This window comes from Marmota marmota, unplaced genomic scaffold (assembly GCF_001458135.2).
Source record: "Marmota marmota marmota unplaced genomic scaffold, marMar, whole genome shotgun sequence".
In the NCBI taxonomy this organism is placed as follows: Eukaryota; Metazoa; Chordata; class Mammalia; order Rodentia; family Sciuridae; genus Marmota; species Marmota marmota.
In genome coordinates this window covers 16818855-16844402 of record NW_025999880.1, presented here as the reverse complement: position 1 = coordinate 16844402, position 25548 = coordinate 16818855, and the positions used below count along the sequence as shown (strand labels likewise).

General features: G+C 55.0%; 1 protein-coding gene across 7 annotated transcripts in view; it reads right to left on the bottom strand.

Annotated features, from left to right (window-relative positions):
• Positions 1–23537, bottom strand: part of LOC107150590 (keratin, type I cytoskeletal 42) — a 32334-nt gene extending 8797 nt beyond the window's left edge. The window contains exons 1-2 of one of the 7 annotated variants that reach the window (XM_048791534.1): positions 23052–23169; positions 20478–20789 (exon numbers count right to left, since the gene is read on the bottom strand). Coding sequence is in view for 4 of the 7 variants with exons in the window: in XM_048791564.1 (XP_048647521.1) it covers positions 20478–20543 (66 nt within the window). In the remaining 3 variants the exon portion in view is untranslated. Of the gene's footprint in view, positions 1–20405; positions 20442–20477; positions 20790–23051; positions 23200–23353 lie in introns of those variants that run through there. The other 6 variants (XM_048791564.1, XM_048791549.1, XM_048791554.1 and 3 more) reach the window with 6 other exon arrangements.
• Positions 23538–25548: the final 2011 nt, after the last annotated feature.

Here is a 25548-nt window from a genome sequence, read left to right as displayed (position 1 = left end):
CCCCGCACCCCCGCCTCCAGTTTTGCCCAGTTGACTGATGAACTTTCCAGCTCCCCATCTTCTACTTTCAGGGACTGCAGACCTTGACCTTGAGGCCCAGTTTCAAGGAGATTCTGTTAATTCTCCAAAATCACAGAGTCCTCTTACCCCACTACCACTATTTAGCCCCCACAAGGCCCCTCGCCTCTGTCATCAGGCTTCTCCCTCTCTGGGCCTCGGTTTCCCCATTTCTCAGTTTCTCCCCCGGGAGTCAGTGACTCCCAGGCCCCTTTGGAGACTGCACCACCCGAGAAGCCCCTCTGACACCCACCCCAGAGAGGCCTCACGGGCCGAAGGATAGGCCCTCTCAGCCTCCCGCCCCAATGAGAAGCCGGAGTTAAGACCACAGCACGGAGATGCCAGGGGGACCCGAGGGAGCCTCCCGACCCTCTGCGGCCCTCCCTGGGCAGGGCTAAGAAGACCTGGACATTTCTCCTCGGGCCTCACAACCATGCAGTGAGGAAACCGACGGGCAGAGTGCTTGAGCGGCGGCCGTCCAGGTGGCCAGCATTAGCGTCAGGGCCAGGCCTGGAAGCAGCGCCTCCAGCAGCCTCCACTCTCCCTGCCCAGCGAGGAAGGCCTGGCAGGACCTGGCCAAGGACCCCGCAGTGCACCTCTGGGATGTGAGCCTTCCTGCCTGGGCCTGCCCTCCGCCTCCAGCAGGGAGAGGCCCCTGACCACCCCCGCAGCTGTCAGCAGCTTGGCTCATGTGGAAGACCAAGAGGAAGAGGAAGAAGCCGTCCAAAGGGCTCCTCCACGCCACCCCCAGAGGTGCCTGGAATCAAGCACAGGTGGGAGACAGAAGCGAGAGGAGGGCCCAGGAAGATGGGAGAGCCCTGCCAGTCAAGCCTAGGCTCTGCCCCCACCTAGGTCCTCTGCCTCCTCTCCAGAGACTGCTGGAAAGCCACCAGGCTCCAGAAGAGGCAGGGACAGATCCACCCTGGGATCTGAGCAGGACCAAGGAGCTGGAGAGGCAGCACATGGATGCTCACCCCTTACACTGGTGGAAGAAGGAGGGTAAAGAATGATGTGGAGGCCCTGTATACAATGGGTGTTCAATAGATGCAAACATCTGCCACATCTGCCCGGCTGACCTTGGCTCCTGTAGGTCCCCCAAACATTAAAAGTCCCTAGCCTAGCGGTGGCACACACCCGTAATCCCAGCCACTCAGGAAGCTGAGGCAGGAGCATCACCAGTTCAAAGCCAGCCTCAGCAATTTAGCGAGGCCCGTCTGAAAATTTTAAAAGGGCCGAGATGTGGCTCAGTGGCTCAGCCAGTGGTTAAGTACCCCTGGGTTCAATCCCCGGTACCAAAAAAAAAAAAAAAAAACAGTCAACTCCTGCAATGGTGCCCACCCTACAGCCAAAGCAGGGCTTGTATTCAGCAGGTGTTCTGTAAGTGCTTATTGAATTGTTAGGGTCATGGAGCCCAAGTGGTGACCATGGGACAATCACAGTGCCCAGGAAGGGAACATAGATACCTTCCTTCCCCACAAGGAAAAGTGTGTATCAGGTAGTTGGGGAAGTAAACTCCAGAGCCCAAGGTGGGCTCCCAACCGGACCTCAGCGTGGCTGACGAGGACAGGACTCCATAGGCCCTCACTCTGCCCCTAGGCCCTGCATCGAGGGCTTCGAGGGCTCCGTTGACTCAACAGTCACTGAGTCCCTCTCACCTGCAGGCACCCTGACTGGGGCAGGATGGGCAGGGCCTGCCAGGAACCCACAGGTCCCTACCCTCACCTCACCCCCCCACACACAAGCAGTCCCTACCCCTGGACAGGCATCCCCTGGCCAGAGCGCAGCCTCCCCAGCCACTCCTGCCCACCCCGCCCTCAAGAGGAATCCTCCTCTTCCTCTATACAGTTTCCTGGCCTCTGTCCCGAGGCCCCAGCATCCCGCCCAGATCCGCCCACTAATGATCTGTGTCTGGCTCCAAGGAGGCCTCGCCCTGCACCTCCCCGGTGCCCTCCAGATGTGCCCTCCACTGCAGCTCCACAGCCTCCCGCACACACCAGGGGCTCCCCCGCCAGGAGCAGACTCAGCCCCTCTTCCCTGCTGTCCCACCCAGCCACCACCCTCTGACAGGTTTCCAGGAACCCTGACTGGGGTGGCCCCAAGACAGCACAGACAGCCTGTGACACCTGCCCTTCCAGGCAGAGCCATCTCAGCTGCCCAAGAAAATGACCCAAAGGTCAGGAGGCTCCAGAGGAGGTCCAGGGCAGGAGCGAGGGCTGGGGACCAGGGGGGAGGAAGACCCAGGCCTCAGGGAGTCGAGTGGGGAAATCCGCCTCTGCCCACGGGCTGAAGGACCCCAGTGTGCCCAGACCACCTCTGCCCCGCCAGCCCTCATCCCCTCTGTCCCTCTGTGTTCCCCTCTGCCTCCCCGTCCCTCCCCCTTCCTACCTCCCCTCTCCCCCTTCCTTCCTGAGGAGTTTTTTGTTAAGGTGAAAGGGCAGCAGCCCGGGCAGTTTCGCCTCTCAGGTCCGGGGCTCACACCCCCCTGCCCACCTGGCCCTGCAGACTGGCGGAGGGGCCCTGGCCCCGCCCTTGCAGCCCACCTGCCCCCTCTGCTCTTCTCCGGGAGCCCTGCGCAGGCTGGCTGTTCCCTCCAGATTCACACTGACTTACACCTGTGACTTAATGGTGCTCTCCTTGTGTGGCCTCCTCCAGGGCAGATGTGACCAGCCTCCTGGAAAGGGAGGCCATCTCTCCCCTCAGCTTAGATACCTCCTCCGAGTAGCAATCGAGGGTTTCCCCTGGGTGGGGAACAGTCTTGGAGTGGGAGTTGATGCTCCCAGGTGAGCTTCTGAGCAAACCTCTCTCCTTCCCTCACCTCACACAACCTGCAGGAAGCAGGGTCTCTGGGCTCCTTGTCCTGGTGCTGATCACCCAGCCCACCACACTGGGACCCGCTGGCCCAACAGACAGGGGGGAAGCAGAGGACCTGCGAGGAGGACAGTAGGAAGACTGGGGAGTGGGGACCAGGGGAGAAAGACCAGGGGAAGGGGATCTGAGCAGGAGGATCAGGGGAAGTGGATCAGAGGAGGACGCAGGGAGGAAGAAGCAGAAGAAGTCCAGGGGAGGGAGGAGCAGGGACATCAGAGGAAGAGGATCAGGCAGAAGGATCAGGAGAGGTTGTCCCTTTTTTTTTTTTTTTTTTGGTACCAGTATGGAACCCAGGGGCACTTAACCACTGAGCCACATCTGCAGTCCATTTTATTATTTTTTTTTTGGTGGGGGGGGGTGGACAGGGTCCCACTAAGTTGCTGAGGCTGGCTTTGAACTTGCCACCCTCCTGCCTCAGCCTCCTGAGCTGCTAGGATTACAGACGTGCAGCGCTGTGCCCAGCTCATCCATTCTTTTAAAGGGCAGAACAGGAGACCTGGCCAGGGAGTCCTTCTCAGGTGCCTGGATGCTCCCTGCTCCCCCCACGCCTCCTCCTCAAGGCCTGCCCCATCCTGGTGCCAGGCTGCCCTCGCCAGGTAGCCAGGAGCAAGCTCCCCTTAGGTGAACTTTGCAGCCCTGTGACCCTGCTGCCTCTGCCTCGGAACACCAGGCCCTGGGTGCCTCGTCATTTAGCATTTCAGGGTGATACGTTTTCGAGCAAGGCTTGATGGTGACGTGACCCCACTTCCAGGGTTCACAATCCCTGAGGTCAGGCACCACCTTCTCTGTGATCATGACTCTAGGACGTCATAAAGAGAGCTCTGAACTCCAAGTCCAAGAACCTGGGGTCCAAACCAGACTCTGTGTGGCCTTGGACCTCAGCCCCGTCCTCTATGGGAGGAGACTTCCGTGACTATTCCACAGTCTTCCATGAGACGTCCACGCCAAGCTCTCGGTATAGAGTTAGCGTGGAGCTGTAGCTAGGACCAGGACCCTTGTGGGGTTACTATGGACTGGACAGGACTCAGTGGTTCCAAATCTGGCTCCAGAGGGCTCCCTGAGGAAGAGGTAACCCTCCTCTGCCTCTGAATCCCATCTGAGTCCCTGTCTGAATCCTCAGAACCTGGGAATATGCCCCTTACAAGGCAAAGGGACCATGCAGATGTGATCCCAGTGTAATCACGAGGGAGCTTGATAGGAGGGAGGCAGGAGGGTCCGAATCAGAGAAGATTTGCCCACAGAAGCAGAGGTCAGAGTGATGTGGGACTTGAGCCAATGTGGAAGCTGAAAAGTGTAGGGGACAAATTCCCCTAGAGCCAGGATCAAAGCCCTGCTGACATGATTTAGCCCCGTAAGACCTACTTTGGCCTTCTGACTTTCAGAACTATAAGAGAATAAATACGTACTGTTTTAAGCCCCTAAATATGTGGTGATTTGTTACAGCAGCAATAGGAGACTAATACTAGCCCATTCTGTCCCATGAGTGCTAGCCACTCTCACGTGTGTTAGAATTATTGAGCAGAGAATCTCCTCCTCGTCTGGAATGATGATCCTTTACCACCAAAAGGTGGATTTCTGTCTATTTCTGGCCCCAGTACAAGGTCTAACTCATGGCTTTGCACACCGTAAGTGCCCTATCCATGTTGGCTGAGTGGGCGCAGGCAGGAAGAACTTGGACTTCATTCAGCACCCATTCATTGCATTCACTGTGTGGCAGTCACTGGGCCAGGTACTCAGAATGCAGAACTGAGTCAGCTGAGCCCTGCCCTGGATGAGAGCAGGCGGTGAGCGAGAGAAAAACAGGCGCCCAGTCCGTCCCAGCACAATGGCATTGTGCTGTGATAAAGCTATGTGTGTACAGGCACCTTGGGAGGACTGGGCAAGGAGCGACTCATACACACCAGGCTGCTGAGGACAGTTTCAGAGGGAGGGACAACAAAGCCGGGTTTCGAAGCCAGGGTGGGGCTTTGCCAGACTGAGAAGAAATGGTCCAGGCAGAGGCGGGAACATGCCTGGTGTGTTTGGGAAGCACCAGAGACTCACAGCTGGGTCAGCATTTCTAGGTGGATGCCAGAGGAGTGCCTCGGGAAATGGACCTTGTAAGGAAACACGTTTCTTTGGTCGCAATTAGTTGAGCACCTACTCTGTGCTGGGTGCTATAGTGAGCTCTAGAAATACAATGATGGACACAAGATATCTTTGCCCTTCCGGAGCCAATTATCTCGTGAGAAATTTGGATACCCAACAAACCAGAGAATGATGCCTTCCCCAGGGAAATACAAAGGGGATATGACAGCTTTGGGGGCCATGGAAGTCCTCTCCTAGATGACAGCTAAGGGGAAAACTGAGTTTAAGAAAAATCCAGCCATGGACAGGGAAGGACCTTCCAGGTCAAGGTAATAGCTAGTGCAAAGGTCCTGCGTTGGATCAAGGCAGATCCTCTTCAGGGATCAGAAAGAAGGGCCAGTGTGGCTGGGGTAGAGTGAGCAGGGGAGAGACGGGGACTTCAAGGCCAGGAAGGGGCACAGCTGCCCCCAGAGAGCAGGGCTTCTCACGCCCCATGCAGCCGAGCTCGCCTGGTGCTGCTCTTGAGAGCCAAGACTCATGGCCTGGTAGGCCAGGCAGGGGACATTCTGGTCAGTCTCCATCTGCTTGTTTCACTACAGACTCCACAGAGCCTCCACTGGCTCAGGCCCATGGGCTTCTCTACTTTGCCAAGTGCTTCCCAAGCTTATCTGGACACGGGGCGGCTTCCAGGGGGAGCTTGTGGAGCTGGGCTCCTTGGAACCCATTTTGGGACTCTCTGGGCCAATCCACAGGGCATCTCAGGGGAAGCGCCTGGAACAAGGGCTGGAAAGGAGACCACCACGAAAGGACTCTGAAGAGTTTGGACTCCATCTCGGCCGTCCTGTGCTCTGCTGGGTTTTGTTCTCTGCGGTACTGGGGGTTGAACCCAGCGCCTCACCATGCTAAGGTGGAGCTCAGCCACGGAGCTGCATCCCCAGTCCTGCCTTGGTTTCAACGGTCTACTTGCACAGACTTCAATTCTACAAAAGGAATAGTACTAAGCCCAGAGTGGTGGTTCACGTCTGTAAACCTAGGAGGCTGAGGCGGGAGGGTTACAAGTTCGAGGCCAGACTGAAAACTAGTGAGACCCTGTCTCAAAATTAAAAAAAAAAAAAAAATTAGCCAGGCGTGGTGGTGCACGCCTGTAATCCCTGTGGCTCTGGAGGCTAATGTGTGGATGCTGATTCACAAAGCCAGCCTCAGCATCTTAGCGAGGCCCAAGCAACTCAGCGAGTCCGTATCTCTAAATAAAATATTAAAAGGGGCTGGAGATGCGTCTCAGTGGTTGAGCACCCCTGGGTTCAATGCCCAGTACTAATCAATCAATCAATAAATAGGAATACCCCCCAACTCTTTGAGGCCTCAATTTCTCAATGAACAGTCTCTCTTGAGGAGCCACCTCACTTCTTTTAATGCATCATGACCGTGAATGGTAACTCATTTACTCCCTCCCCACCAACCGCCTCTCTGGCCTCCAAGTTGTTTGGCCTTTATAAACAAGGGCATCATGAATTTCCCTGAACACATAGCAAGATGAACTTCTACAGACATATTCTTAGGGCAGATTTTAGCAGTGGGATTACTGGGTTAAAAGGTAAATTCTTTGGGGCTGGGGTTGTGGCTCAGAGGTAGAGCGCTTGCCTAGCATGTGTGAGGCACGGGGTTCAATTCTCAGTATATATATACATAGTTTTTTTTAATGGTAATTTTTTTTTTTTGAGACAGGATCTCATTCTCTTCCCCAGGCTGGCCTCAAACCCCTGGGCTCAAGCATTCCTCCTGCCTCAGCCTCCCAAGCAGCTGGGACAACAGGCCGAACCATCACACCCAACTGGTACATCCATTTTTTACTTTGGTAGCCATTGCCAAATATTCTTCCAGAGTTCAATGAAATGACATTTCATGTGCTTTAAAATAGTCTGACCTCCACCACAAAAGCTGGTGAGGGGAGAGCAGAAACGGGAACGGTAGCTTGTTCCATGACCAACACTGCGCGGCCAGTGCGCGGGAGTTTGCTTTGCTCTTCTCTCTACTTTTGTGTATACTTAAAATTCTCCACAGTAAAAATGTCTGCTTAAAAAGTCCTGGCCAGATCTGTCGGTAAATGGATGGAACTGGAGAATATCATGCTAAGCAAAATAAGCCAATCCCAAAGAACCAAAGGGCGAATGTTTTCTCTGATATGCGGATGCTGATTCACAATAAGGGCGGGGAGATAGAAGTATTTTGCACTAGACAGAGGGGAGTGCAGGAGGAGAGGGGGCATGGGGTAGGAATGATAGTAGAATGAATTGGACATTATTACCCTATGTGCATATAGGATTCCATGACTCTACATCATGTACAACCAGACAAATGAGAAGTTATATTCCATTTATGTATGATGCGTCAAAATGCATTCTACTGTCATGTATAACTAATTAGAACAAATTATATATATAAATATATATATATATATGCGCGGTGGTGCATGCCTGTAATCCCAGCAGCTTGGGAGGCTGAGGCAGGAGGATCACAAATTCAAAGCCAGCCTCAGCAACTTAATGAAGCCCTAAACAATTCAGCAAGACCCTATCTCTAAATAAAATGTAAAAAAAAGGACCAGGGATGTGGGTCAGTGGTTAAGCACCCCGCGTTAAATCCCCTGCACCAAAATCAATCAATCAATTAATTAAAAATTAAAAAATAATATAAAAAGGGCTGGGGATGCAGCTCATTGGTAGAGTGTCCTTGGGTAAAATTCCAAGTACCCCCCTCCCTCATACACACACACACACACACACACACTCCTACAAATGTCCTCTCCCATGAACCATGAATAAGAGTAATGTTCCCCTCAAACTTCCACCAGCATAGGTCCCACCAAGGTCCACTTATTGCTGCTACTGTTTTCCATTGTTTTTGGTTTTGTTTTAATTTTTTTTTTAATTTGGTACTAGCAAGTGAACCTAGGGGCTCTTTACCACTAAGCACATCCCCAGCCCTTTTTAATTTATGAGACAGGTTCTCCCTAAATTGCTGAGGCTGAGCCTTGAACTTGCGGTCCTCCTGCCTCAGTCTCCAGAGTCGCTGGGATTACTGGCGTGCGCCACTGCACCTGGCTAATTTTCACTCCAGTTACTGGTGAAATGGAGCACCCTTCCCTGGAGTGGCTTCTGGGTTTCCTTCTTGTTCATTTCAACCCTTTCCCGCTTTCCATGGGGTCTTCTCACTGACTGGTGAACTTTTCATGAACAGGGACCCAGGCTCAGCACATGTGCCCTGAATACATCCTTCTCAGTCACTCTCTGGCTTCTGGGCTTGATTTGTAGGTCTTTTTGCCAGACGGACAGCGCCCCCAGGTCACATTTGCCAATTCTTTCTTTTCTGTCCAGTATTTTGAAGAAGGGGCTCCCTTTGGTGGGAACATAAGAGCTGGACGGGACCAGAATCAGCCCTGGAGAGAGATGTGCCGGCCTGGGGGAGAGACGCGGGGGTGAGGACCAGACCTGGAGGAAAACAGGGACGGTGGGCGGGGCAGGCAGCACGATGACAGGATGACGCTGCACTTTCTGGGATAAGCAGGTGGGCCGTGATAATGGCCCTGGGTGGGAGGGAGAAGCCAGAGGAAGAGGTTCAGAGCAGACGCTGCCCCACTCTCCAAGCATCACCCGGAGTCCTCATGGCTTGTTTCCCCATCTCTTCCCTCCCTGCCTCCTCCTCTCTGTCCTAGCAAACAGAGCCCCGTGACTGCAGAATAAACCAACCAGTGAATCAGCAGACGCCTTGAGCTCGAGGTGCCTCTGCCCAGGAGACCTCAGGAGAGGGAAGGAGGACTCACCAGGGAGGCCTTCCTCTACCCCCTGCAGCCATTGGTGGGCAATGGCCTCCTCTCGAGCTGTGTTCAACAACCGCTCGAAGCCTCTAACCCTTTTGGGGGAAAATCAAGGGCCTGAGGACTCTGGAACCCACAGGCAGGCTGAGGAAGGAGCACAGTGGCACGTCCTCCTCCTAGAGGCCAGGCAGGGAAGCAGGGAAGCTCAGGCAGAGCCCTGGGCTAGAACACCAGGGAACTTTCTAGAAAGTCCAACTGGCCCTGACAGACCCTGTGGCCCAGAAGGAGCACTCCAAGACAGGCAAAGGGGGTCAGTCCTTTCTTGGGGGTGGTTCCAAGGTCACCACCTGGACATAAGAGGAGGGAAACCTTGGCCAGACATGCGCCTGACCAGGGAGCAACAGAGCATTGTGGGTCCCGCCTCACCTCGTGAGTTTGTCTCTTCTCACCCCTTTCCTTGGTGGCTCCCAAGGGGGATGCCATCATGCCTCTGGTTGGGCTCCAGGCCCAGTCACTTTCCAAGAATGAAGCTACTGCCTCACGCAGCCTGAGCCCCAACTCTGTGGCAGGAGCGCCCTCTGCTGGCCTCTGAGCACAGCCGCAGGAGGAACTGCCTGAGGCCTGGGGAGGGTTTCCAGGGCAGGACCCATCCTCCACCTACCTGTGCTCTTCAAACCCACCCCTTCTCCAGGGACCTAGCTTGGCTCATTTTCCCCAACTTCTCCCTCCCCAGTCCCATGATCCCTACAGCACCAGGCCCAGCTGGGCCATTGTGTCCATTCCCCTGCCTCCAGGCCCATGGTCCTGAAATTGTTTTCTGCAACTGGCCTATGCATTAAGGCATACCTCCCCTCTACCTCTGATCCCTCCCTGCCTTGGGAACATTTCCCTCCTCCCCACCCACCCTCTTAGTCCCTCTATTAAACTGCTCACCCAAAAGCCATCTTCATCCCAGCCCTGAGTCTGAGGGTCCCTGAACAGGACCTCCTCCCCACAGGGACCACCCACTTCCTGCTGCAAACTTCTTAGGAACAGCAGCTACACTGGCACATCCCATACAGGTTGTGGCACCGCTGGGGACTTGATACAAACCAATGACAGAAGCGTCTATGCGCACACTCGTGTGCGTGCCTGTGTGCCAACCTGTGTCCAAGCACATCCCACGCCTGCATGTGCACAGAGATCGCATGCACCTGTCTGCCCTGTCTCCCCGTGAGCTGAGTGGCCTTCTCACCCAGGCTGGAGACTGAGCAGGAGGAAGCCGAGTCCCTGCCCCCAGAGGGCAGCACTGAGCCACTCTGGGCACCAGATCAGGGAAAAGCTCCTGTTTCCTGCCCGTCCTGCAGAGGATGGCTTCCACTCCGTGAAGAAAAGCCAGGGAAGAGCAGCCCAAATGCAGGCTAGTGGTGACCCAGGGGCGAGCAGAGCGTGGGAAGGGCACATGTCAAAGGTAGAGTGTCTGAAACTGGATGGCAGATTTGCAGGTGTTCGATGTATCTTCATTCTTAAATACGTGTCAGTGTTATTTTGACTCTATTCCATATTAAAATAAGAATGGCCTCTGAGGGGCTGGTGTTATGGCTCAGTGGTAGAGCGCTCGCCTCATACGTGCAAGGCCCTGGGTTCAATCCTCAGCACCACATAAAAATAAATAAATAAAATAAAACTATTGTGTACAACTACTAAATAAATAAATATTTAAAAAAAAAAAAAAAAGAATGGCCTCTGAGCTCTTCCTAGAATGTGGAACTCCCATCTCCCATTCTCTCACCCCTCCGAGTAGACTCCTGGGCAAAGCTGAGCCTCAGAGCTCCCAGATCTCCCCAGAACTCACAGAGGGCTCTGAGCTTCCCTGCAGTTGACCATGGCCTTGGGGAAAGAAAGGGCCTAGACCCAAGATGCCCCTACTGCTATCAGTCCCAGGCCAGCACTCCTGCAGGACAAGCCAAACACTCACACAACTCACACACACATTTGCACAAGTGCCCAGCTCCAACACACACTCATCCACACAGCTCACACATCCTTACACACCGCTCAATGCACATTTGCACACATGCACAGCTCACACATGCTCACACACAACTTGCATGCACATTTGCACATGCACATGGCTTGCACACATTTGCACATGCACATTGACTCTCAGGCTCATACTCACATAGTCACATTGTGAGTGACTATGTGAGTCACAAACTGGAATATATTCATAAACCCATATGCACACCTTCACACACACCCACAGCTCACACGCACACACACACTCATTTTCAGACTCAACACACTCAATTTACACATTCACACATGCTCACAGAATCACACACATTCACTCACAGACCTTCATGCAGACTTGACTGGCCTCACACTAACATATTTCACACTCACACATACTTTCACACTCACTAACACGCTGTGTACACTTCATTTTACAGGCCTCCTGTGCATTCACACTTTGCACACTCGTTTGCACACTCACACAAAGCTGCCATTTTTGCTCTAGCCTATTAACCTTACACCCTCACATGGGGAAAGAAGGAACCTGAACTTTCCCTGACCCCAGGAGAGATTTCTAGAATCTTCCCAAGAGATCCTAATCGCAAAATAGAAGGATGTGTCTCCTCGACCTGGAGCAAGCAGACTCAGGGCCAGGATTGTGTGAAGGCCCCATGCAAGTCTGCAGGCCTCAGAAGAATCCCCCAAACTCCCTGCACCTCTTACAGGATTACCTCTTACTAATGTTCACCCCTGATCTATAAGAGGGGGGCTCGGCTTGGGGACAGGACAGGGACACAACTGACACAAGCCCCCTGGTCTTGGGGGCTCTAACTCCAGGGGGGACACCCGGACTTCATCAGCACATCAGAGGCCTGAGCAGGCTGAGCAGCGGGAGCCCCTGAAAGGACCCTGAAATGGCCCCAGAGGCAGGAAAGCCAGGAGGGAGTTTGGGGGTCAGACTGAGTCAGAGGCAGACGCTGGACGTCCAGGCAGGGTGAAGGCCGGGGGCATATAGGGGCCTGGCACCCTCAGGAAAGAGTGAGACTCCAGATGAGGGAGGCAGAGCTGGGAGCTGAGCCTGGAGAGGTGGGCAGGGGCCCGCCTGTGAGAGGCCTGCCACACTAAAGAGGGTGGCCTGGGTCTTGAGGCCACCAGTGCAGGAGAGGAGAGGACAAAGTTTCTCTGCAGAGGCAAGCAACTTGGGCCCAGAATCTCCAGCACTGGCAGGTTCCCTCGGCCCCTCCCAGAGAGCAGAGCTGGCCTAGAAACCCACCCACTGGTTCAGGGAAGCCCCCACAGTGCAGCCACGGCCCTCCCTAGCTCATCAGACGGGGTCCCTCTGAAGGTGGGTCTGGGCAAAGGGCCAGAAACGCAGCACCAAGAATCTAAGAGGCTTCAGGGAGATGCCAGCATCCCTCAAACAGCTCACCCCAGAGGAGCCAGCTGTTCTAGCCCAGCAGAGAGCGAGGAGGTATATGGGGGAGCCCCCCAGGAGGGACCCAGAGCTGAGGAGACCTGGCAGTGCAGAGCTGGGGACAGCTGGGGAAGGGTTGGGTCCCAGCTCCCTGGGGAGGGCCCATTCCTGGATGAGGGAGGTGGGGACCCTGCAGGCCCTCACATTCCAGCCGCAGCCGCACCCTTCCAGCCTGTCCTCACCTGTTCCCAGGACTTCCCAGACTGCCCTGGGCCCATCTCTCAGGGACAGTTCCCAGAATCCTTCAGGGTGTAGAATCCAACTCCAAGGACCCCAGTCTGAATGCCCAGGAGCCCACCTACCCTGGGACAATTGCCTCCTCCATCAATACACACCCACACACACACATACACACACGCACACACACTGAAGCACCCTTAACCTCAGCACACAGGACACAGAGTAGGGCCATCAAGTGCTGAGGTATTTCTTTTCATGGCCAGGACAAAGTGCTGCCCCTTTTCCCCAAGGCCCTGGACAGGGGAGAGGGAAGGCAACTAGAGTCCCCAGAGATTCCCTGCACCCCGGGTGTCCTAGACCTCAGCCAAAGAAAGTTGGAGAGAAGATTCTGCCACCAGAAAGAGGAGCTGAGGGGTCCCTGCTCCAGCCTGGGGTGTCCCAGGTCAGTCCTGCCCACCACTGCTTAACTCTGCCCCCCACCCCCCTCTCCAGGGCCGGCCGGGCAGCCCACAGCCCTCACAGCAGGCTGTGCGGGACATCCAGGCCCAGCATCCCAGCTCGTCCCTTGGCCTCTCTTCCCACGTCCCTGCTGTCACCCTTTCCAACCTCCTGCGTAGGACAGAATCCCCACACCCACCTGGGCTCAGAGCCAGGCCTCCTTGGTTCCCACCAAGGCCTGGGAAGGGATTTCTGCATCCCAGGCTGTCCTGGGCCCGCCCTAGGGTTCCCAGGAAACAGCCTAGGCCCAGGACAGAGGATCCAGCCCAGGCCCAGGGGCTGTCTCAAAACTGCTGAGGCCTCAGAATGGGGTGTCAGGTCAGGGAGTCAAGGGGGCACCCCACAGCTGGTCTCAGGTGGGACTGAAATGTGGGCTCCGGCAGAGGCCCTCAGGGAAGATCTTGAACATCAGGCAGAGTTCCCAAATCCAGGCTTGAGGCTCCCTGCTGCAACCCCAGCCAGGATCCTGGCCTGACACCAGAGGATGATGGGAAGCTGCAGATCTGGGTTGGGCAGGGGTGAGGGGTCCCACTGCAGCGAAGGAAGGGGTCCCTACACTGCCCCTCCTGTCCCCATCATATTCCAAGCCCGGTGCAGTGGTACACACCTATAATCCCATCCATTCAAGAGGCTGAGGCAGGAAGATCGTAAATTTGAGGCCAGCCTCAGAGAATTAGCAAGACTGTCTCAAAATAAAATTAAAAAGGGCTAGGAATGGTTGGTACTGGAAAAAAAAAAATCACATTTCACCCATCAAGAACCTAATGATGTTGGCAGAGCAAGGGAGGTCTTGTCCCCATAGAAGAGACCAAGGCCCAGAGTAGCCTGCAGGAAAAATTTTACCACAAGTGAGTGGTGAGGACCAACCTTGACCGACCACCAGGGAGGTACCTCCTGGCCCCAGATGCCAGTGCAGATAGCCCAGCTGGGGCAAGAGGGAGCAGGGCCCGGGTGGTAGATGTTGGCAGCAGCTCCCAGAGCTGGAGCCCCCACGGGCACAGGGCTGTAACTTAGAGTCTCTACCCCAGAACGCCATCTGCACCCAGAGCTGCAAGCTGGTCAGCCTAGAGAAGGGGCAGCAAACAGAACATGCCCTCCTGCTTCCCAGCTCCGCAGGTCCCTCCAGCCCAGCTCCTAGAACACCTGCCTTCTGCCACCTGCATTTACTGAGCCATGAACAAGGACAAGGCTCCAAATCAGACTCTCTTGGGTCTCAGCCTCCAGCTCTCCAATTGCAGAGGCCAAGAAAGGGTGACGAGTGGGCACCCCAACTGCCCTGGCCATTGTGGGCACTGGGGCTCCAGGAGATTGTCCTCCCCCAAGTGTGCACCCCACCCAGCAAAGACATGCAAGGCAAGCAGTTCCCACAGCCCGTCCCAGCAGCTGCCAGCCACCTCCCTGCAGGGCCTGGGCGCTGGGCTGGCTCGGGTACAGGCGGGCGGGGGCCGGGCGAGGCTCAGCACACCTGGCTCAGCAAGCCCAGACGTACCACCGCCTGGGAGGAATGTGGATGCCACCGCTGCCGCCCAGACTGGCCCTGGGAAAGCTGCCACCCTCCCGGCTCCCGCCAGCGCTGACTCAGCCTGGGTGGGCCGGGAATCTGCAGCCTCAGCAGGGACAATCTCTCCCACCCCACCCTGCTCACAGGCTCACCCCAAGACGGAACCAGGGACAGGGTCGGAGAGGGGCTGCGAGCCGAGTCCCAGTACCCACCAGCTCCAGGACCAGGGGAGCAGCAGGGACACCATCAGACATGCCCCTCCCCTGCACCTTCCCAGGGAGTACCCAAGCACGTCCTCCCAAATGTCAGGAGAGTGGGGACTCTTGACATGATGGTCTGCCCCTGAGGACCAGAGCCACCAAACAGGGGGTTTGGCCCTTCCCTGACTCCTCTCTCAGCCTCGGTTTCCTCATCTGTTAACAGGGACTACGAAGGGCCCTGTCCTCAGCAGGGGACTGAGGGGAGCTGAGGCTTAACCCAGAAGCATTAATAGGCCACAGCAAACTGCTAATGTTGACCAGGCCTGGTAACCTGGGGGTGGCGGGGCACCAGCCCAGGGAAGGTGCTTCTCAGAAAGGAGAAGCAGAAAGACCCTGATTCACCACTCCCCATCCAATGGAAGGGTTCGCAAGACCCGTAGGCCTACTTAGCCAGTGCCCTGGACAGAGCCACCTAAGTCCTCTCCTCCTGTCTCCCAGTGTGGATGGGGCTGTGCCTTCCTCTCAGGCCAGGGCCCTGTTGCTCCTTCAGACAGGGGGCCCCCCAGGGTCAGAGGCCATGTTGGCCCTTCACTATCTCCCTATAATCCCCAGCACCAGCGAAAGCCACAAATACTGTCCCCCTCCCAGTACGGCCCTTGCCTCCCCAGGCCCTGACATCACATCCCCTTGACCACTCAGCCAGCCCCTAACATGACGCCGGAGCAGCCACACCCCAGTCCTGGGGACCCTCTGATCTTGTTGGGGCTGGTGAACTTCCCGTCCTCCCCTGTGTAGGAGAGGGCCCACAGGCCTCCCTCCCCGGACCCCCCTTGACCAACTGGAAGGAAGGACCTTCCCTCTCCTCTCTGCTATGGTTCAAGCACCAAGCTTCTCACCCTGGCCCTTCTCCTCCTAGGTCCTACAAGGCTTTAGGCACTTAGAGCAGCAGCTGGGCTGGGGCCCCACAGCCAAAGGTCCTGGGAACACAGCCTGGCATTCCTGAGCCAGGACATCTTAGGGGCCTGGAGTGGGAGGGGAAGGGTCTCCAATTCGTGGGCCCTGTGCCCTCTGCCCACTTGCCCTGCCCCCAGCCAGGCTTCTCCCTGCCGAGGCAGAGGTGTGCAGGCCCAGGTTAGGGTGCGGCGTTGGCAGGACAAACAGTCTCCAGTGTTGGGTGTTGTGCCTCGGTAACCAAGGGCAGAGGACGAGGTGCTGGCTCCCTGCCATGTTTGGGCCCCAGGCTGAATGCGTGGGTGGGAAGGGAGGCAGGAGGATTTGGGGTGTGGATCTCACTTCCCGCTCCCAGGGCTGGAGGGCAGGGAGGGCCGGCTGGGACTCGCTGCTCCCTGGGCCGATTCAGACCTGCCCCAGCCCTGCCTTTCTGTGGCTATGGGAAAGTTGGTGAGGCCAGGTGGAGCATGCTGGGGGCAGGGCAGGTGCCCCTACCATTCACAGTGGGGGTGAGGAGGGCAGGGAGTCCCCAAAAGTCAGGCACACTATGCATGTCCCAGCCCTCAGGACTGACTACACCACAGCCTGGTTCAGACCACCCAGAGCAGGTCCCAGGACACCAGGTCTAGGCCCATGACTTTGGGCAGATCATGGCCTCTCTGGGCCTCAGTTTTCCCATCTGTAAAGTATCGGGAGCTGACCTGGGTAGTCGCCCAGGGGTCTTCCTTGCTCTATTGACTTTGATGAGCTGGGCGGGTTTGAGCTGAGCGGTGGCAAGGTCAGATTTGGGGACAGGGAATCGTGACCAGCCTTGGGGCTCCTGGCCATAAGGGTTTGCCTCACATCTCTGCATCCCACTGCCCAGCCTGGGCTGGCACCCAGTGGATGCCATGATGGCTGAGTGCAGGGGCCCAGGGCTGGGTCAGGATGGGCCAGCCAAATGAGGGAAGGGCTGGACCATCCCACCTGCCTGGCTGAAGGGCAGGGGCACCCTTTCTCCCCCTCCCAGCAACAGCTCCACGAAGCCCCCTGGTGCCTTGTGCTCACCAGGTCCCCATCAGGCTCAGCCCTGCCTTGCAGACAGAAGCCATTGGACCATCTTCTGAGCCAACTATGAGGGTCTGAGCTGGAGGCCAAGGGCAGGGGCGTCAGGACAGAGGCCCCCAGAGTTGGGGAGCACATAGCAGAGGGCAGTGCAGAGCAGGCGGGCCCCATGCTTGGGGCTGCAGAGGAGAAGAAGTTACAGCTTTGAATGAGGGCTGTCAGGGAAGAAATCAGGAGGACTGGCCAGGCAGTGCAGAAAAAGGCCATGAGCGTGGGCATCCCCAAGATGTTGGGAATGGATCATCCAGGGGGAAGGGAAGGGCTTGGGCCCCAGGTGGGAGGGACCCCTCTGCTACACACGCCTGGGCCTGGGCCCTGACCAAGGCCCCCTCCACTCCCCAGGAAATGCCGAGGCCTAATTCTCTGCTTGGTAAACACGTGAGCTAACACCAGTCCGATCCAGACCTGCCCTCTGAAGCCTCAGGTTGGCAAAACAAAAGAGAAAGAAGCCTGCCCGTGCCTGTGCTCCAGCTGTGGCCAGGTGGGCTGTGCGCGGGGCCTGACCCCGGGCTTGGGCAAGGGCAGCCATGAGCAGAGGGTCCCGGGTAGGCACAGCCCCAAGATGAAGGGGGATCAGAGGGCACATGCTCAAGTTGCTGCATGGCTGGGCCTCTGGGTGTGGAAGGTGGGAGGGGCGGGCTCCCGGGGCCTGGCTGGTGAGATGTGAGTCCCTTCCCCAAGATGAACATGGACTCCACAGTGGTGAGACCTTCCTGTTTTGCCTTCTGGAAGCTGGAACTTGATTTGTAAGGGAAACTCCCAGTGTTTAAGATTTAGATACTAATCCCAAAGTAATACCCTTTGCAGGCCAAACACAACATCAAGTGGAAAGAACCTCAAAGCTTGAGGGGCCCCAAGAGACAATCTAACTAAATGATCCCCTTTCCAAAAGGGTAAACTGAGGCCCAAGGCAAATGCAGCCAGTTCAGATCAGGGTGGTCAAACCCAAGCCCCTGACTCTCCCAGGCTCTCCTAGCACCCCCAACCTTGAACAGATTAGCAGGGGCTGTTCTTACCCCTCATCGGCCACCACAGGATAGACCCCAGCTGGCCCCTCACTAGCCACCCCTCCCAGCAATCTCTGCTCCACACACCTCCAACTCAGTTGACCTCACAGCTGCCTGCACTGTTCTCCCACCTGCCACAGAAGGAAATTGGGCCAGAAAGAACAGGTCATTAATTAAAGTCCTTCAATGACAAGTTCCAGACAGTGGGGAGGGGGCTGGGAGCCTGCTTGTGGGGGGCCCTCGGGCGACAAGGTGGCCCTAGCTTATAGAGTGGGCAGAGGAGGGATGGGGCAAGTCCAGAGCAGCCCAGTCTCTGCTTCCCTTCCCCAAGTCTAGGAGGGGGTTCTGCAGAAACCTGGGCAGCCTCAATGTCAGGGGGACCCACAGGCAAGAGAAGGTGACACTCAGGATAGAAGAGTGGCAAGAGGCCAGCATTTCAGCACAGGAGCGGGCAGGGGGCTGACACCCAGATGTTGGGTCCCCATCCTGAGACCCGAGCTCCACCTCTCTCTCTGGCACCTTCTACTGTCCCATTCCTACTTCTGGCCCTGGGGCCTTCGCAGAGGTGTTTTAACTGCCCTGGGGGAGGGCAGGGCACCCCCTCTAAGTGTTGGGGAGCCCCAGAGATGTTGAGGAATCACCCATGTACTTAGCGCCTGCTCTGATCCTGGTCCCACGCCAAGGGACACAGGAATGGACAGGATGGACCCTGCCCTCGGGTAGCTCACAGTCCAGTGGAAGAGAAGAGCAAGTAACAAATAAAATTTGCACAGTCAGAACGCAGCCAGAGCCCGAACTACAAAGGGTGCTGGGAGGGACAGGCATTCGGAACGGTCTCCCAGCCCCTTGAAAACTGGAGCCGCACTTCTTTCAACTTTTTATCTTTATATAGGAAGATGCTTGCGTGTGTGCTGGGTACAAGCTCAGCGAGAGAGCACTGAGCTAGCACACATGAAGGCCTGGGTTCCATCCCCAGGATTATTAAAAAAAAAAAAAATAATGCATGTATGTATACTTACTGCCCAACTCAGTGAACTTGCAGAGTGAGCCAGGCACAGACCACAAAAGAGCAGGAGCCACCTCCCAGAGCCCCCTTTTACCGGCTTCTGAGACAATCAGGGACCATCACAGGCACCAAAGGCAGTGGCACTCCCAGGGCCCTCTGCCTATGAGCATGTTAATCATTCAAGGGATGAGAGTCTAAAAACTGGTAATACAAGGCCCATTATCCCTAAATTCACCTCACCTGTCTCATCCCCCTTTAAGACTGAGGACACCAAGAGAAGAGTAACTAAGGTATTTTCAGAATTGGCAGACACATTCTAGAAGTCTTCAGTCAGTGCCCTACACCCTCCAGGAAGAGCCGAACCTTGCAGGCACAACACCCCTTGGTGAGACCCCAAGCAGAAACAATCATCTCATGGGAACTGGATGGTCCCCAGAAGTGGTGACTTGGAAAAATCCAGAAGTGAGAAAGAGCCAGAGCCTAGCCCACCCAGCAACCTGATAAAAGGCTTGTCCTTCCCATTTACCGGGAGCAGCCTGATCTCTCCCTCAGTGCTGACTCCCCGCTCCTTGAGGTTAAACCCCCCCCCCCCAATTAAAGCCTTGATTGTGTCTCTATTCCTTGGCCTGGTTTTATTCCTGTTGTCACTGGGTCAGAAGCTCTGGTCTCTAGTACTGCTTCCAGGTGCTGACCCCCCAGGGTCCCTCCTGCAGGATTCCTGCTTTTGTGCTGTGTATAACCAGACTCATAAGGAAGGCTCTTTTAGGTCTCCTAGCTCAACATTTCACCTCATTGCTTCGGCAAATCCCACAGCCTGAGGATAGTATGCAGAATGGTGACAGGGACACAGGGAAAAGGACATTCCAAGCCAGAGAGGCAGGACCAGCCCAGCAGCCAGCCTTCCTCCCCCAGCTGGTGCCGGCCTGAGAGGCTCTAGTGAGCCCCTCCCCTCGCCCAGAGGCAGAGAGCACTTCCCACTCCAGATCCGCTCCCAGGATGGGCCTCCCCAACTCCGCATCCTCTGTCCTATTCACCTTCTCCCCAAATCCACCTGCTCCTCTGGGCAACACGGCATCCAATAGCAAAGCAATATGCATGCAAATGATATGCAAATGAACCCACACTGCCTGAGTCCACTGGGCAAAGGCCAGAACAAGTGGGGAACCAGACCTCCAAACTCTCAGTGTTTAGGCCACCCCTGCCCGCTGGCCCCACTCCTCCCACCAGCCCCATGCCCCCAACCCCTCTCCCAAGGCTCCAATCTCCCATTCTTCCTGCATCTAGGAATCCAGCCTTGACTCACAGGGGGTCAGAGGACAGAGGTCCTGAAGTGGGCACCTGAGGCTCAGCCCCTGCCCTCCAGGAGCTCATGGTTTATCAAGGACAGGGACACAGGCACAGCCACCACTTGAGGAGTGGAGACAGCCCAGCACAGAGTTTCTCAGCTCTGATGCCATGGTGCAGACCCGGCACTGTGGGCCTAAGAGTGCATTTGGGATCAGTGCCCAGAGAATATAGAGGCTGCAGGTCCCAGGCCACATTTGGAATAGCAAAGAGTCAAGGAAGTGTACTCAAAATGGCCCTAGGGACACAGAGGGGGCTGGGACAGGCAGGGCAAGACAGTAGTGAAGGAAAGCACTTGGGCACCAGGGGCCAGAATTCCCCAACTCTGCTCTTACTCACAGCGGGCTTGTCACTTCCCATCCCACAGCCTGGGGCCTCAGGTGAGTGCCCACCTCTGCCACCTGCTCCTACCTCACCAGGCTCCCTCGGCTTCAGTGAGACAGAACTCGTCAAGGGCCTCCCTGGGGCCCAGCACATTGCAAGTGCTTGATCATTGGGAGATTCAGTTGTTGTTGTTATTGTTTGATGTTAAGTCAAAGTCGACGAGGAAGAGGCACAGGAAAGTTTTCAGGATGAAGGAATGTTCGCTGTCTTCCCAGTGGTGGTGGTTCCTTGGGTGTATTTGTCAAAATTCATGAAACTCAGGCTGGGGGATGTAGCTCAATGGTTAGAGCATTTGCCTAGCATGGAGGAGCCCTGGGTTCCAGCACCAAAGCTAACAAGCTAAATAAAAAAAAAGAAAGAAAGAAAGAAAGAAGAAGGAAAAAAAAACAACCCTGGTGAACTCTACGCTTAAAATAAGTGCATTTAATCTTATGTAATTAATCCTCAAAAAACTTGAATTTTTAAAAGAGACCACAAGATTGAGCCTCCAAAGATGAAAAGGACAAGGGTTTTCCTTAGAGAAGGGACGGACAAGGCAGAGGCTGCTGGTGTGGAAATGCAGCCAGGTGTGCTAGCAGAGAGCAGAGAGGGCAGCTGGCCATCACGGGGCCCTCCTATAAAGAGTGGCCCTGGTTTCAGACTCTACCAAGTTAGGGTCACCCTGCTTGTTTTTATACAGTCCAAGAGCTAATAATGATTTTTACTTTTTTAGGTAGTTCTATTAAACATCAAAAGAACAACATTTGGTGACATATAAAAACTATGTGAGGTTCAAATCTTGGTGTTCTAAAGATTTTTTTGAACACAGTCACACCCATTTATTCACAACTAAATAGTTGAAATAGAGACCTTATGGCTGGCAAAACCTAAAATATTTGCCACATGACCTTTTACAATTTGCCTATAATGTTGGTAAAGTAGGGGTTAGCTACTCACTCTACAATTGAAGGCAGTATACACAGCCCTCCTCTTGGGCTGAGGTTAGGACCTTCTGTCCCCAGCCCCCAGCATCCTAGCGGAGCGGGATCAACCTCTTTTAGTCCCAGAGGTACACCTTCTCAGCCTCAGGACCTCGCCTGCCCACCTGCAGAGCAGCAGCGCCCCCTGCCGGTGATCAGAGCTGGCCAGCGTGTGCTGAGCCCTGACTCTTGGCGTCTGCTGCCACCTGATGGCCATTTCTGAAAGCGCACCTAGTAACCCAGATGGGGTAAAAGTTGAATTGGGATGGGGAAAAGACTGAGCAGGTGCAGCCAGGTATGGCAATAACCGAGACCAAAGCGCCAACTATTCTAGGCAAGGTTGTAGCCGCCAAGCCAGTGTCCACTAAAAAAAATTGCACTTCGTCCCTGCTTGTTATTTGACTAGTGAGAAAGCATTGATAGTGCCAGCAGGAAACCAGACAAACATTTGCTCCTTGTGGCTCTGATTCTAACTCCTGGGGATCTAAGCAAACACCAACTGCTGCCAGAGAGTGACTGTAGGGGACTTGAAGGTCAACTGACCCAACCTCTACCCACCCCATGCATTGGGTCTTAAGTCCTCCTGTGTTCTTTCTTATCTTCATTTGTCATTTTCTTTCTTTCAAGAGGCTCCTGTGGCCCTGGGGGCATGCACAGGTAGAGTCCCATCCTGTACTCCCACCACCACCACAGTCCCTCACCCTGTAACAGCCTCATGGTGACAGCAGAAGAAGTATCACAGGGCAGAGGGAGGGCACTCTGGAACCAGGCTCCGCATGTGAATTCCCGGTTATCCCCTCACTGGCTGTGGGGCCCTGGATCTGTTACTCAACCTCTCTGAACTGCTATCTCTGCTCTATAAGAGGGATAGTAACCCTGCTGATCTCAGAGTTGTGCATGTGAAAAAAGGTAGTGTTGGGGAGTGCTCAGCACCCATAGGCACTCAGTGCCAGTGATGGCAGTGTTGATTGACTGACATGGTTTCATCCCAATTGATCCTTTCCCAACAAGCTATTAGTCAGGGTCCTGCATCTTAAAAATATACTACCAAGGGGCTGGGGTTGTGACTCAGTGGTAGAGCGCTCACCTAGCACAGGTCAGGCCCTGGGTTCAATCCTCAGCACCACGTAAAAATTAATTCATTAATTAAAGATATTGTGTCCAACTACAACTAAAAATTAAATATTTTTTTTAAAGTACTACCAAGAACCAAGAACTAAGTCTGAAGGAGTAGGTTTCCCTTTCTGTCTCGGTGCCTCAGTTTCCTCATCTGAGGCAAGCATCAGATAAATGTCCTGAAAGGCCCCCCCCCAGCTCTAATTCCCCCAGAACTTGCCCTCTGACCTGCTCAGGGACCATTATCACCTCCCTGATCAGGCACTCTACTCCTCAGTATGGAATCAAGATAGTCCTCACTTTGTTCTTCTTGCCCACTTCTCCTGTGTATCACCTGTCTTAACTGAGGCTCAGAGGCTCCAAGAAGCCCTGGTCACCTTGTCTGCACTATCCCACCCTGCCTCTCTCTCTTCCACCTGCCCCTTCCTTCTGTCTGGCAGATGCCCCTGGTTCCAACTCCACCTCTCTGTCTGATCCCCACCAAATCAGGGAAGTCCACTGCCCACCCTCCACACAGCCCACTTACCTTCAAGAAGTAGGCAAAGACACCCCACTGGCCTACCAGCCCTGAGGTCCTAGCACTCCGCTTGTGCCAGTCAGGAACTTGCCTACCCCACCCCACATGCACTTCCGCATTTGCAACCTCCTCTGCTGTAGTTTAGCCCTGGATTCACAGTGGCTTCAACATGGTCTGTCCTGAGCCAATGTTTCAGAGAACTGACCCCAAGCTACCTGGGGGTCCCCATGCCTTCCCTCCTCTGTGTGCTCACCTGTTTTCTCTGGGAAGGAGATCCCCCTCCCCTGTGCTCCCCCAGAACCCTGGCTGACCTCCGTCACCTGTTGGCAGGACATGTGTCCTGTTCACCTCTTCACTCGGACTGCAGGACCTGATGCTAGGTGGGTGCTCCGCTGCTCACTGAACGAATGAATGACTTCCAGTACATCTTTTGTCCTTCCTCACTCCTCTCACCTGCTCCCTGGAATACATATTTTAGGCATCCTGCCCTCCCCTGCCCTCTCAAGTTGTAAGGAGAAGTCAGAACCGTCAGATGTTGGGGCTGGGAGGAACTTGAATAAAATAACAACGACGGTGTTGGCAGATGCCACCGACTAGGCATTATAATTCCCCAGGCCCATTTTGTCACTTTACCAATCCCAGCCAGGAAGAGCGTCCCTCCCATGACAGATGTGAAGGAGCTTACCCAAGATCGCACGGCAAGAAGTTTTAATAAACCCGGTGTTTTCAAGGTCCCCGATGACACCAAACCTGTCTCTAAGTGAGGCACAAACCGGCCTCACTATGGAAACAGGACCCTACAGGGCCCAGGAAGCTCCCTGGTCCCACGCTCAGCCACAGAATCCTAGAAAAGGAAAGAATGCCATGGATGTCGCATCTATAATCCGACCCGGAGGGCCCAAGGACAGGGAGATGAATATTCACGGGTTTTGCTACAACTCTGTGACAGGCTCACTCCTGGTACACAGGCGACACTTTGCCCAAAGCTGAAGCACAGAACCAGCATCCAAGCTCCCCCACCCCCCAGCCCCCGTATCTTTGTCCTTGCCCTAAAGCCCTTTAGAGAGGGCCCAGCAGCACAGCCCCTGAGGGTCACCTGTTAGGCAGGCGGGCACGGGAGGCGCTCCTCGGCCTGAAGCCCGGTCTGTGCTGCCACCCTGCGGCCACATCGGGAAGCGCGCCCGTTCTGCCCTTTGCCAAAGGAGCGCGATGAAGGACTGACAGCCCAGATGGCACGGGGACATCGTGAACCCGGCGTTAGATTCCAGTGGGGCAGCCTCATCAGCTAATGGCCCTAATGAGTCAGGAAGCTACGAGTGTGATAGAAGGTGTTATGGAGAAAAGGGACAGAAACACAGGCCAAGGGACCGTGGGGAAACTAAAGGGGACGCGATTTAAAATAGGGTGGTCAGGAAAGGCCCTGATACAAAGGTGACATCTAAGCAAAACCTTGAGACTTTGAGAAAGAAGCCACGTAACTGTCCTGGGAGAAGCTTCCAGACCACAAAGCGGGAGCATTTCTGGCATGTCTAGACCCCGCGTGGGGCTGGAGTCAGGGCAGGCGAGCTGAAATGAGCTGAGAAAGGTGCAGCGAATGGATGCCAAGAAGCCTCAGAGACCGTGCTGGAGGCTTTGGCAGCTGTGTGGAAAGCAGACAGCAGGGAGGGCCTAGGGGAGATGAGAAGCCGCTGCATAACCCCGGGAGGGGATGCCAGGGCGGGGGCAAAGGCAGAAGCAAGAAATGGTCAGACCCTGGAGCACTGAGCAAGAGCCCAGGACTTCCTGATCGTTTGCATGTGGAGTGGGAGAAGAGTCAAGGATGCTGTCTCCAAGGCGACAGAGTTGTCTCCACTGTCTGGTTCACGTCAAATTTGAGTTGTTTCCTAAACATCAACAGGGAGTGTTGTGGGTTAACTTCATTCAGCCCACTTGGTAACCGAGTGGTTGTGGGGAGATGGGTGTATACACACACATGCTTGTGCGTACGTTCATGTGCATATGCATGTGTGCACTGAGCTGCGTGTGATTCTGACACCTCCTCTGGAGAGAGACCTGGAAGTAGAAATCCATGAAAACTGAATTTAATAGAGACCCAAATTTAGGATTCATCTTCATAGAGCTGGTGGGAGACAAGTTAGCTTCAAAATGAAGGAACAAGAAACCCACCAAAGCAGGAAGCAAAAGTATAGGTCCAGAGAAAGAAGGAGAGCCAGCAGAGAAGCCCAAGGAAGAGAAATGCCCATTGAAAGAGCCAGTGGCTGCCAGGCCACCTCCTGGGATTGGCAGCTCTGCCCGTCAATCACAGCTTGCTGGGAATGGTGTGTCCTCAAACTAGCCACTTACTCTTTCTGAACCTTGGTCTCCTTATCTGTAAGATGGCAATAGTGAAAGTACCTGCCTCCTTGAGTGGATATAATAACTAAATGTGATGAACTAAGATTTGCAAAGCCCTTAGCAAAGATCTGAAAGAGGTTCATAGAAACCAAGGAGAAGTCTCCAGAAGAAA